Source organism: Urtica dioica, chromosome 7 (genome assembly GCF_054948205.1).
Source record: "Urtica dioica subsp. dioica isolate 48M chromosome 7, U.dioica_male_clone48M_v1_H2, whole genome shotgun sequence".
NCBI classification, from domain to species: domain Eukaryota; kingdom Viridiplantae; phylum Streptophyta; class Magnoliopsida; order Rosales; family Urticaceae; genus Urtica; species Urtica dioica.
Window position 1 is genome coordinate 43,431,862 of NC_142762.1, and position 12,581 is coordinate 43,444,442.

Below are 12,581 nucleotides of genomic sequence, written 5' to 3' on the forward strand. Positions count from 1 at the left end.
CGAAGTTCGACTCGTGAATTTTGTAATCCGCATTACACAAAAATTGCTAATTTTCCTAAAATTTTACGATTTTATTCGAACCGGTGTCAATCTTGCACGGTTCACGGAATCCCGTGCAAGAACCGCGCGTTTTAGCCGGAAACTCTGTCCTTCGTAGTTGCTAGTGCAATATCAGCTAATTCATACGTTATTTAATTTCACCGCTAAAAATATTTTCTTAAAAGGTAAAAGCCACAGGGTAAAAAACTATAGAAGAGTAAAAGAAAATGATAAAGAAATCATAGCGTAAAGAAGCTGTAATAATTATAGTTTAGTAGTATCCCCTTTGACGAAATCTGCTAAAAAGCAATCTTCTATTTTCTTTTTTCTTTCCTTCTCCCTCTCTCGCTCCGTCATTTTCTTTCTCTTTCCATTATCACCACCACCGAACCCAAAAACAAAATAAAAATAATAAAACAAATCAGAGAGAGAGAGAGAGAGAGAGAGATCACAGACAGCGAGAGAGTGAACGAAAGTGTAGAAAATTGAAGGAGAAAGGGAAAAGGGACGTGAGCTTTGAATGGACGATGAAGAAGAAGTGAAACACTGCCATTAATCTCCGCTCCCCGATTGGCATTTCTCCTTGTAAAAACCGCGAGATTTACGTTCGTTCATGGCGATCCGAGTTCCAGATCGCGTATTCGTGCATTGATTTTTTGCGGTTTTCTCTAGTAGATTTGGTTGTAGAAGCTCGTGCGATTTCGCCTATTACGATGAACGGCAGCGGAGACGGGGCTTCAGCCTCGGCGGCGACTCCGGCGGCGGCGCTGGATTGGAAATTCTCTCAGGTGTTCGGGGAACGCTCGGCCGGCGAGGAAGTTCAGGAAGGTACGGAGTATTTCTCTGCTGCGATTTGTTTGTTTAATTGATAATAGTTAGGGATCCGTGTTGTATTGATTATTTTGTTGATCCTATTCGTTTTGCCTTAATCGTATTCCTGTGGAAATACGATTCTTTTCCCGCTTTATTGTGCGAAACAGCGCACACACTAGCTCGAGGGTGTTTCTTTCTTTTTTTTTTTTCTTTTTTTTTTCTGCGCGTCGTACAAGTCTGTTTAATTTAGGTTTTTATTGATTTTGTTTATCGCTTATTGCTTTGCTTTGTGTTAAACTTATTATTTTTTGGTTGTTGTAGGAAATCTGTGGGATTATGATTGAGTTAGTTGATGATGATTTTGCTTAGATCAAATTAAACACTTTATGTCGAAGTCAAGTGGGCAATTATCCACTAGCTTTCAGTTATTCTTTTCCTTGTATATGTTCAGTTCTTTTTACTATTGTCCATCTTTGTACCTATAAAGATTCTCTTTTCTACATCCGATTCTCATTTTTATGTATGTTTCCTACTCATCGGAATATGAAGCTCCTGTCACATTATTAGTTCAACTTGTGGCTCAGAACATTACTTTGATCTCCATACATGTAGATCACTTTCAGGCATGTATAATGTATATTTGCTTCAGTGAGAGTGAAATCACTGCTAAAATCTGCCTTCCCTCCTTTGTGATTTCATTTTTTTTCTCTCAATAATGCTTTCACTATTCTCATATGAATTTTTTATTTGCCCATAATGTTAATTTTCCAATTCAAAACAAGATTTGATCTTTTCTATTAGCTGACAGGAAATAAATTATTTAGAGCTTCATATGCTTAATAATTCCACTTGAACCCTAAGAGAAGTCTTCTAAATTGTACTTTGATTGTACTCTCAACAAAAGTAAATACTTGGGTTTTTCTTATTCGTATTTGACTTTTCTGCTTGCAGTTGATATCATATCTGCCATTGAGTTTGATAGAGACGGTGACCACCTAGCTACTGGTGATCGCGGAGGTCGGGTGGTTCTATTTGAGAGAACTGATGTTAGGGATGTAAGTCTTTTGACTCCTTTTTGTCGTGCTCGCTAATTTTATTGGTGTTCCCGTGAGCTTTATGTTGCAATGTTGCGATGCTCATCTGATGTATATAATGTAGCATGTTGGGGATCGAAAAGATCAGGAGAGGGTGGACTATTCAGTCAGTAGACATCCAGAATTTCGTTATAAAACTGAGTTTCAAAGTCATGAACCTGAGGTACGTTTCTTCCCTTGATACTATTATAATAGTATATTTTATACTTTTTTTTTTCTTCGCTACTACATGCTAATGTAAGCACTTCGTTGTTTGTTTAAACAGTTTGATTACCTTAAGAGTTTGGAGATTGAGGAGAAAATTAACAAGATTCGATGGTGCCAGACAGCAAACGGTGCCCTGTTTCTCCTTTCAACCAATGACAAAACCATAAAATATTGGAAGGTAGAGAAAGCTCCTGATTAAATAATACTTGCTATGATCAAATAGTGAATGGGGAAAAAATTGAGCAAGAGCAATGCTTGAGAGAGAACATTGTCTAAGCAGTGTGTGTGGTGAAAATATGAAAGATGAATTGTGGACAGTCTCTACTCAATTGAAACAGAAGGAGAAAACTTTAAGCGAACCACACTAACTTATTATAACCTTTGTGTTCATATATTTGGTTATGTCAATAAACTGCTGGATGTTTATACTCCATAGAGGTGGCTTCACATGTAAAGTGTATTGGATTGATTGTACGACATATTAAAATGAACAAGGAATTTCAGATGCTGAATTGTTTTTGTGTCATTGTCCCAATGTTGAACAGGTCCAGGATAAGAAGGTCAAGAAAGTAAGTGAGGTGAATGTAGATCCTTCAAAGTCCATGTCAAACGGTCCTGTTCTTGCAAATGGAATGTGCAAAGATACATCGTTTCTACCTGGAGGAGTCTCATCCCTAAAATTGCCCACGGTAGTTGTATTCATCCCGACTAATATTTCTTGAAGCATGGGCTTTTTTAGGATAGGAAGAAAGAATAGGCACTGATGACAAATAAGATTCTGGCGAGTATTGTTCTTTAGTTTTAACACTTTGTGCATTGTGGCACTCAGGTCACTCATGAGACAAATCTTGTGGCTAGATGTCGAAGAGTCTATGCTCATGCTCATGATTATCATATTAATTCAATTTCAAACAACAGGTACATCTCTTACTGTTTGAACATGCTTTGCCTTGTTTCTTATTCTTCTCTTTTTTTCGTGGCAATAAATTATTTAATGATCCTTTTGCTGATTTGGCAAAGGACTGGGCTAGTATGGTGTCAAACTAAGGATGCCTGTGTAATTTTTTTGTGTTTAATAAAATTAGTATCTTTTCCCAGATAGCGAAAAAAAAGGATTGGGTTGTGTATGCCTGTTGGACTTTTCTGAGCTGGAGTAAAGCCAGATCCAATTCATACCTGCTTGTTATTTAGTATTATTAAGTTCCCGTAAAAAATAAAATAATTGGCTGTTGCTTAGTCTTACACGTGTTTGTTCGTTGAAACTTGGCAGTGTAATTAACCTACCATCACACTCTTTGATTTCCATGTAATTTCAGTGACGTTAAAAAACTATTAATGTTCTGACTTCTGTGACATTTTCAAAACAGACCAGTTAATGCATTTTCCTCTGTTTTGTAGTGACGGTGAAACTTTTGTATCAGCTGATGACCTCCGAATCAATCTTTGGAACTTAGAAATTAGCAACCAGAGTTTTAATATCGTGGATGTGAAACCGGCAAACATGGAGGATCTAACTGGTAAAAACTCAGCTCTATGAGATATTCTCATTGCCTTTATTTTCCCCTCGCTAATTCTAATTTAGAGATGTAGATGTGTGGGTAAAAGGAAACCTCATAATGCTGGACTGCCTTTCAGCCGTTCAGGATATGCTGGTCGAAATAATAATGTTCTTTTTGATATAGATAATTATAACATTTTTATACTTACTAAAATAAAATGTATTTCTTGTTTTTTCAATAGATGTTTTTTTTTTTGTTGTAGATAATTGTAACATTTTGTCTACTTTGTAAAATGTATATATCCTGTCTTTTCAATACTTAATTTAGTGCTACTGCTTTTGGATGTGATAACCCACTATTGATTCCTTATTCACACATTTATAATGCAGAGGTGATTACAGCTGCGGAATTTCACCCTAGTCAGTGCAACACATTAGCTTATAGTAGCTCAAAGGGTTCAATACGTCTCATTGATATGAGGCAGTCGGCTTTATGTGATACCCATAACAAGTTGTAAGTTTTCCACACACCTCTTTACTTTTTATGTACTTTTTGAATTTGGAGAAAAGGGATTGAATTACTGTTATTAACTTCACTTTTCTGCTTAAAATTAAACAGATTTGAGGAACAAGAAGCTCCTGGTTCCAGGTCCTTTTTCACTGAGATTATAGCCTCAATTTCGGACATAAAGTTTGCGAAAGATGGAAGGCATATGCTTAGCCGGGACTATATGACTCTCAAGGTTTGTATTTTGGGCATTATTTAAAGTAATGCTCTTAGAATTGCGGAACTTTAACTGAGCATGATAAATATTTACTTTATGCTCTCACACGAAAAAACATAAAGCTGATGGTTGAATTGAAAAAAAATTGAGATCATTTCTCGAGTTTGAATTACTAGTATTAAACTCGCCATCTCTGGTATCTGCATGGGTAGCCATAGAGCGTGTTGCCTCCTGACTTTTTTGCCTTGCATATATATTATTATTATTTTATTTATTTCCGAAAACACTTTTTGTTCCTCTGAATAAAATGTAACTTTGATAATCAAAATCATAATGATTGGTGTGTTCTCATTGCTGCAATGACCATTCTGTTTCCTGACATATCTTTTTTTATTTCCCCAGCTTTGGGACATTAATATGGATTCTGGCCCAGTCGCAACTTTCCAGGTTCATGAACACTTGCGACCGAGGGTAATGCATTAATTCTGAAAGTCTTTAAATTCTAGACTTATGTTTACATAAGTGGTCATTTTGTTACCATACACCACGCTTATTGGTTGTGTACCTTGGCCAGCTGTGTGATCTGTACGAAAATGATTCGATCTTCGATAAGTTCGAATGTTGTCTAAGTGGTGATGGACGTCGGGTTGCAACAGGTTCCTACAGGTCTGTGTTCATACTGTGAAAGATTCTATATTAACTTCTTAAGACAGTTAAAATATTGATACGCGATTCGTGCAAACACTGACACGTGGTATTATTCCAGCAATCTGTTCCGCGTGTTTGGTTGTGCCGAAGGTAGCACAGAAGCAGCGACATTAGAAGCAAGCAAAAATCCCATGAGGTATGTCTTGCGAGAATGAAAATCCAACTCTTTAGATTCTCAGAGGTCGAAAATTTGCAATTTTTATATCGCTTATATTTCTTTTATGAAACCATCTTCTGTCACGAACTTCCAGGAAACAAGTTCAGAACCCGTCACGACCTACAAGATCTCTGGGAACCCTTCCACGTGTTCTGAGGCGAGGTATACATTAAAACAAAAGAAAGAAAAAAAAACCCTCTTATTTTAAGTCTGTTAAATGTCTTGAACTCTATATAACTCTGGCTTTTTTTTATTTTTTTTATTTTTTATTCTTTTCTTCCGTATAAGGTGCCGATACTTCTGGCACTGATGCGAACGGGAATACCTTCGATTTCACGACAAAATTGCTTCATCTTGCATGGCATCCCACTGAGAATGCGCTTGCCTGTGCTGCGTCGAATAGCCTTTACATGTATTACGCATAGAAATTACGGTTTCTTGGGAGGCTGTGAGTTTTATCCCGAGAAAAAGCTTTTCGGATAAGACTGGTCAACCTCATTGCTCAACAGTAACGTGGAAGCTGCCAAAATACCAGAAACTCTGCTATCCTTTTTAAGACTAACTTTTATAGGATGAGACTCTGATTCGCCGGTCTAAAATTTTGAAGAACAGAAACCAAAAAGCCTTTGTTCTCCGGTTCGGGGCTCTCAGCACAATGCAATCCTTGTTCCTCTGCCATCCCAAGAAGGCTCTGATTGATTATGCTCTTCTGAGGCTCCAAGCGCTTCGATTCTCATCGATTCTTTGGCCTTCCAATCTTGTATCATTTAAATCTAGTATTTAGGGGTCGCAGAGATTCTATCGAAGTTTTTGCTCTTTTTTATTTAATTTTTTATTTTATATTTTCGGTCAGTCTAACTAACCATTCTTTCCACTCTTTGCTGATTTGTTATGATCTTCTTCGAGGTTGTGTTTCCTTGGGGATTTGACGTAGAAGGGGCTCATACAAATCATTCTTTGTCAACTGTTTTACTTGGGAACCAAGATATGTGGGATTTTATTTAGTTCAGTTAGTAATTTTTTTTTTTTTTGGAGGGGTTTAAGTGTTTTAAATTATTGTTTGTTTAAGAGGCAGCTATCCGTCTCCATACGTCTAAGAAACATGATATGTGGAGGCCTTGTGTACCTTTTTTTGTTGAATAAAATGATTATTAGATATTTTTGTTCATCTATTCAGCTTTAACTATTTTGCCAATTTTTCATGCCTAGCGTCACTTTCATAAATTTCCACTTCATCTTAATTGTAATGCATTGAATGCCTCCTTTTATTATTGCTTTTTTTTTTTTTTTTTTTTTTTTTTTTCTCGAATTAAGTTTGGTAGTAGAAACCCCATATGAGGAGAGGAGTTTCAATTGCGAACTTAAATTTCTTCGAAAGGCTTTTTAGGCTAACAATTTCTTTCGGAAGTTGGCCTAAGAACGTAATTATTTACTTTTTTAACTCATCAAAAGAATTTACTTATTGCTAAAAAAAAATTACTTGCATTACTGAATTTTAAACTATTTCCAGAATAGTCTAAATCAGTTCGATTCTTGTAATATAATTTTTATAGATAGTGAAAATTTTAAGAAAATAAAAATGGTAAGAAAAATGTATGGAAAATCAAAAACTATTTATCATGTTTAGAAGTCGTGAGCATCAATTTTCTCTTTTATTTTTCTTCTCAACTCAAATAAAGTTAGAAATATACAATGCATTTTTTTTCTCTCAAATTTTCTGAGTTTCAAACAGACTCTAACATTTCTCTCGCATCATGAATGCATTCAACATTTTTATTTCATCAAAACTTTTGTTGAATCTCCAATTTAAGCTTTGTTCTCGTATTATGTTTTACAGTTGATCTAATAACATACAAATTACTTCGAATTTGTGAATGATTTCTAAGCAAAAACTATGAAAAGATAAAAATGTTCATTTTTTTTTTTTTTTTGATCAAAATCTACAATCTTGAAATTTTTTAACCGATTTATTTATATATTTGGAATTTCCTATTTCTAAAATCAGTATTGATCTCTCCCTCTCTCAATGATATAATGATTATCACAACTAAACGAAAATAAACAAATGGAGTAACCTTAACGAATAAACGTCATACTCGAACCGACTACGAAAAAAAAACGACACAAAAATCAATCAAACGACAACTAAATTGACCGCCTCACAGCTCTAATTAGTAAGAGGGACATGACAACCCAACAAATCTATTGATCCCCTCGCTGTTCTCTCTCTCTCTCTCAGACGCCCAGTTTTTCTTTCTCTCCCAAACGCCATGTCTCTCCTCGCCCGGACCGCGTCGCGATCGCCGCTCCAGCTGGCCGCCCAGCGAGCCGCCATGTCCCTCCACACAACCACGCCGTCGCTCTCGGCGGCGGCGGAGTCTCCGGCTCCGGCGCCGTACTCGCGCGCGCCGCCGCCGACGCCGGGGGTGTCGAAGGCGGCGGAGTTCGTGATATCGAAGGTGGACGATCTGATGAACTGGGCGCGGCGCGGCTCGATCTGGCCAATGACCTTCGGGCTGGCTTGCTGCGCCGTGGAGATGATGCACACCGGCGCTTCCCGGTACGACCTCGACAGGTTCGGCATCATCTTCAGGCCCAGCCCTCGCCAGTCTGATTGCATGATCGTCGCCGGTACTCTCACCAACAAGATGGCTCCCGCTCTTCGCAAGTACGTTTTCTAGGGTTTTTTTTCCTCTTTCAATTCGATTGACCTCTAATTAAATTTTTTAATTTGGTCCTCGTTTAGGCTGATGTTTAATGCAGCGTTTGGTTTGATCGTTCACTATGGGGAATTAGAGTTGGGGATTTTAATTTGAATTCGATTTTTTTTTGTTAGGTCGTTGTTTTAAATCATCCTGTTTTAATAGCTTTTTTTTTTTTTTGGATGTTTGATCATATAGAATTCGATAGGAATTTGAGTTTTGTTTGTTTGTTGTTGTTAGAGTAGGGTTTTATTTCATCCGAATTTAAATGGTTTTGAGGGGAAATCGCGTACAATTAAAGGATGATTCTCTGGCCACCATACCCCTTGTTTATCTAAGCTCAGCAGTTAAGAAATCGATAACAGCTTGCAGATTTTTTCTATGTCTGTTCGAGTCTAGACTATGTTTGCCTAATCTAAATCTATTGTACGTTCAAGTTCTTAACTACTGGGTAACATTTGCTTGACTTGCTCATGGTCTTGTCCCTTCTTTTTTCCTTCTTCCTAAACTTTTTCGAAGTTCAATCTCGAAGTTTGCTTGTTTATCTGTTCAAAATGTTCCATCATAATCAGTCGCACCGATACAATTATCGAATTTATTGGTACATCAAACCGTGCATACGTTCCCAGCTCTAACATTGATTCCTAACTCAACGGAAGATTAGTAGTGTAGATATCTTTTCCTTATGAATTTATTGTTAGTCTCTTTTGGTATGCTCAAACACCATTAAGGATGTTACGATTTATAGCTTTATCTTCATGCGTAGCTATAAAAGATGTTGATAAGAACCCTCGAATTCCAACGGCCGGGTAATAGATAATACCCGTAACTCTCCCAAAAAGTCCAAAAGCCACAAACCCATACTTTATTCCACCCCTAGATGATTATTATCTTCAGCTTCTGTTTATAGACTTGCAACTCCTCCTAATACTAATTGTTCTGACCGTAAACAATTGACTAAGCAAATCATTCCCTATAGTCCTCCCATCATATGCTTTTTGCAGTTATGATGTCCAAACTGTGTGAATAATCGATGTATGATAAAAAAAAAAGTAGACAATACTGATACTAGATAACTTGGTATTCGATATACCCGTAACTCTCCCAAAAAGGCCAAAACCCACAAACCCAAACTAAATACTAATTCCGACTGTAAACAATAAACTAGTCGTTCCATTCCCTAAAGTCCCACGACTCCCATCCCGTCGTCAGATGTCACCAACAGTTTTTTAGCAGTTACATTGTCCAAACCGTCTTGTGAAATGATCGATGTAAACACATATGTGTTGGCAGGGTTTATGACCAAATGCCAGAGCCGAGGTGGGTGATATCAATGGGAAGCTGTGCAAACGGAGGAGGTTATTACCACTACTCGTACGCGGTGGTTCGCGGCTGCGACAGAATCGTCCCCGTCGACATCTACGTCCCCGGTTGCCCACCCACCGCCGAGGCTTTGCTCTACGGACTCCTTCAGTTGCAGAAGAAGATCAATCGCCGCAAGGATTTTCTTCACTGGTGGACCCAATGAGAATAACGCCCTTATATACGGTATTGTTTCTGTTTTATTTTTATTATTGTTATTGTTAAGGAATAATGAAATGCCTCAGGGGGATAAACACTGTGTAAAGAAAGATATTTTCGTCGTCTTGGCTTGAAGTGTTAAAAAAAACCCCATAATGCTTGGCATTGTTGGGTACTCGTGTGTCTTTTTCCAGCTGTTTCCTTGGGCTTTCACGATGCCCTTCAGATTATGTAGAAACTTAATTACTTCTTGTTCGTTTGTTTTCTGTTTTTTTTTTTTTTTTTATTGAAGTGAATGGACATATTTGCTGTTGTTAATCTGTAACTGCGTATAGTCTCTGAGGCTTTCGCGTATGATTCGCAGTGTACTCGAGCGTTGCCTTTTGACATCTTTCTTTTTATAGCTTCATACTCGTCTATGGATTTTTTTTTTTTTATCTTTCACGATGCCCTTCAGATTATGTAGAAACTTAATTACTTCTTGTTCGTTTGTTTTCTGTTATTTTTTTTTTTTTTTGGTTGAAGTGAATGGACATATTTGCCGTTGTTAATCTGTAACTGCGTATAGTCTCTGAGGCTTTCGCGTATGATTCGCAGTGTATATTAAGGTTGCCTTTTGACATCTTTCTTTTTATAGCTTCATACTCGTCTATGGATTTTTTTTTTTTTTTTTCAAATCTCAAACTTTAATTCTCTTTTAATCACAACAAAAATAAAGTCTCTCTCCCTCTCTCTTCTTTTATATAATATATTTTTTTTATCTGATAAGAGAATGAATATGCAAACGATAATCTACATTTAAACAACATAAATCTAATGAATCTAGGAATTTGGTTACGAAACCTGAAAAACAAAAGGATTGATTGAAAACTATAAAATTCACAAGAAATACAGAGACCGAATTGAAGAAAACAAAAATCCCAATCCCTTAGACAAGCGCGCCCGAATGGTAAACTAAATTTTATTAATATAATTTGGGTTTTTTTTTTATTTTTTTTTTTTATGATGAACTACACGATAATTTGAAGCATAATCTGTGACAATAAATCAAATCATGTCAAAGCCTACTTAACGGAACAAATGCAATCGTCAAAATATATTAAGGGAAAAATAACACATATTTACATGTGCTTTAGTGGAATGTCAAGTTTAATCTTTGGTTTTCGAAAATATCGAATTCATACCTAATGTTTAACTAAAATAACGAAATTATACTATGAAATTGATAACAGTGCCACAAATCTCTCTTTTATTAATATTAACTCTCATATAAGAAAAACCGAATCAAATCCAAACCAGTACCCTAATTTCTAAATTCTCAATTTTGAAATAAAAATAACCTTAAATTGAAATTAAATAATAAAATTTATATCTCCTAAGAGAAGGCTTCATTCCGTGTTCGAATTGCAACTCTAAATTTTGGATTCTCTATTCGAATATGTGATTTTGATGACTATCAACTGTCGATTTTTACTCATTTGCCCTTTCTGTGTTATTCACGATTAAGATAATTTTGTTTATTTTTTAGTTTTAAAATAAATTACATATATCGCGCGAATGAATAAAGATAATTGGTATTCACATATAAATATTATAGTCAACGTCAATGAAAAGTCAATAAAAAAGATTCGCGGTGCTGTTGTCTATTTAATGGTATAATTTCGTCATTTTAGTTAAACAGATGATATGAACTCGACATTTTTAAAAATCAAATGTTAAACTTGATATTTCACTAAAACACAATGTATATATGTGTCATTTTCCGTATATTAAATAGATGAAACACCAATAAAAAAGCTTTATCTTGAAATTAATTAAATTTACTAAACTAGTAATTTTTAATTAGCTTGAAAGTCTTAAAAATCCTCAAATGAAATGTGAGAATGAGAACAAAAAAGTGATGCAACGAGAGAGAGAAACAAAATCGTCAACAACAAAAAATTTCAATTTTTATTTTCAAATGCAACCATCGATTATATCAAATAAAAGAAAAATAAGAGAAAAGTCTTCTATCATTAAATTTAATTTACTTTTCCCATAATTTTAATTTACAAAAAAGATTGAATTTTTAGACTAAACTATGATAATATGAAATTGAATCCATGAGAATCTGTGATATAATGACTTTAATTTAATTATGAAATGAAGTTGCAAGACTTCTTGTATGTGAAGTGTACTCTGCAAGAGTACAATAATTCAATCCCTAAAAAACGTAGTATTGACGTTTGAAGATTATATATCGTAATTTGTGTTTAAATGTTAATGTCATTGATGATATAATGCATAGTGTAAAATTGAATTATTAAAAAAAAAAAAAAGAGTCAATTATTTTGATAGTAAAACTAAAAAAATTAGATAAAAAATAAAATAAAAAATAAGAAAATAAAAAACGACACAAATGTTGATGTCGAAATCTCAACAATCACAAATATAATATTAGATATATTATTTGATTTATTTAATGGGTCAGAAGACTTCGTATAAGAAATAAACGATATTAAAAGAAAAATTAATACGAATTAATAAAAGAGTAATATTTTATTTATATCTGCTGTTTACAAAGAGGCGAAGTGCCGAACTAAGTGGGGGAACTCAACAAATGACCGAGATAATTTGAATAAATAATTATGTAACGTAGGCTTGTGTGTACGAAAACGAATACAACAGTCATTACTTATAAGCGAAGAAAGGATCATCTCTTGGACACGTGTTAATCAGCTCGTCCTCACCACGTCGCAGACTGGTCAAGTCTATGATCCGATCATCTCGGCGGGATTGCTGGTTGATTTCGACTTCGTTACTTGGCTAGGTCAGCACGGGCGAACTGGATGACTTCTTTGTGAACTGAGCTTGGACCTTTTTTCCTCGAACCGGACTGGATCATTTATTAGGCCTTTGGTTGAACCGAAGCCCAATAAATAAATAATAATAAATTTATTACATAATTACAAAAGTATGGAATCTACCAAAAATAATAAAATCGTGGCTATGGAATCGGTCGTTTGTGTTAAAGAAGAAAAAACATAAGTGATAGATATTAAAGAAAATATAAAAGAAAAAATTGAGCTATTTATTTAGGTAAATAAATTTAAACGAATATTCTAAAATAAAGTTAAG

General features: G+C 35.3%; 2 protein-coding genes across 3 annotated transcripts; both read left to right on the forward strand.

Annotated features, from left to right (window-relative positions):
• Positions 1–333: 333 nt before the first annotated feature.
• Positions 334–6,409, forward strand: LOC149391876 (serine/threonine protein phosphatase 2A 55 kDa regulatory subunit B beta isoform-like). 2 transcript variants are annotated; one of them, XM_089618578.1, is made up of 14 exons: positions 334–867; positions 1,804–1,907; positions 2,011–2,109; positions 2,212–2,331; positions 2,699–2,845; positions 2,983–3,071; positions 3,552–3,670; positions 4,042–4,165; positions 4,271–4,394; positions 4,779–4,847; positions 4,951–5,042; positions 5,143–5,220; positions 5,336–5,403; positions 5,530–6,409. In XM_089618578.1, exons 1-14 carry the CDS (start codon positions 753–755, stop codon positions 5,664–5,666), a joined length of 1,485 nt encoding a protein of 494 aa, XP_089474704.1. In that variant the 5' UTR covers positions 334–752; the 3' UTR covers positions 5,667–6,409. The 2 variants fall into 2 exon arrangements, with proteins under 2 accessions (XP_089474704.1, XP_089474705.1); XM_089618579.1 differs by having other exon boundaries at positions 2,699–2,842.
• Positions 6,410–7,431: 1,022 nt separating this feature from the next.
• On the forward strand, positions 7,432–9,873 carry LOC149391877 (NADH-ubiquinone oxidoreductase 20 kDa subunit). Its single transcript, XM_089618582.1, has 2 exons — positions 7,432–7,909; positions 9,237–9,873. Exons 1-2 carry the CDS (start codon positions 7,512–7,514, stop codon positions 9,469–9,471), a joined length of 633 nt encoding a protein of 210 aa, XP_089474708.1. The 5' UTR covers positions 7,432–7,511; the 3' UTR covers positions 9,472–9,873.
• Positions 9,874–12,581: the final 2,708 nt, after the last annotated feature.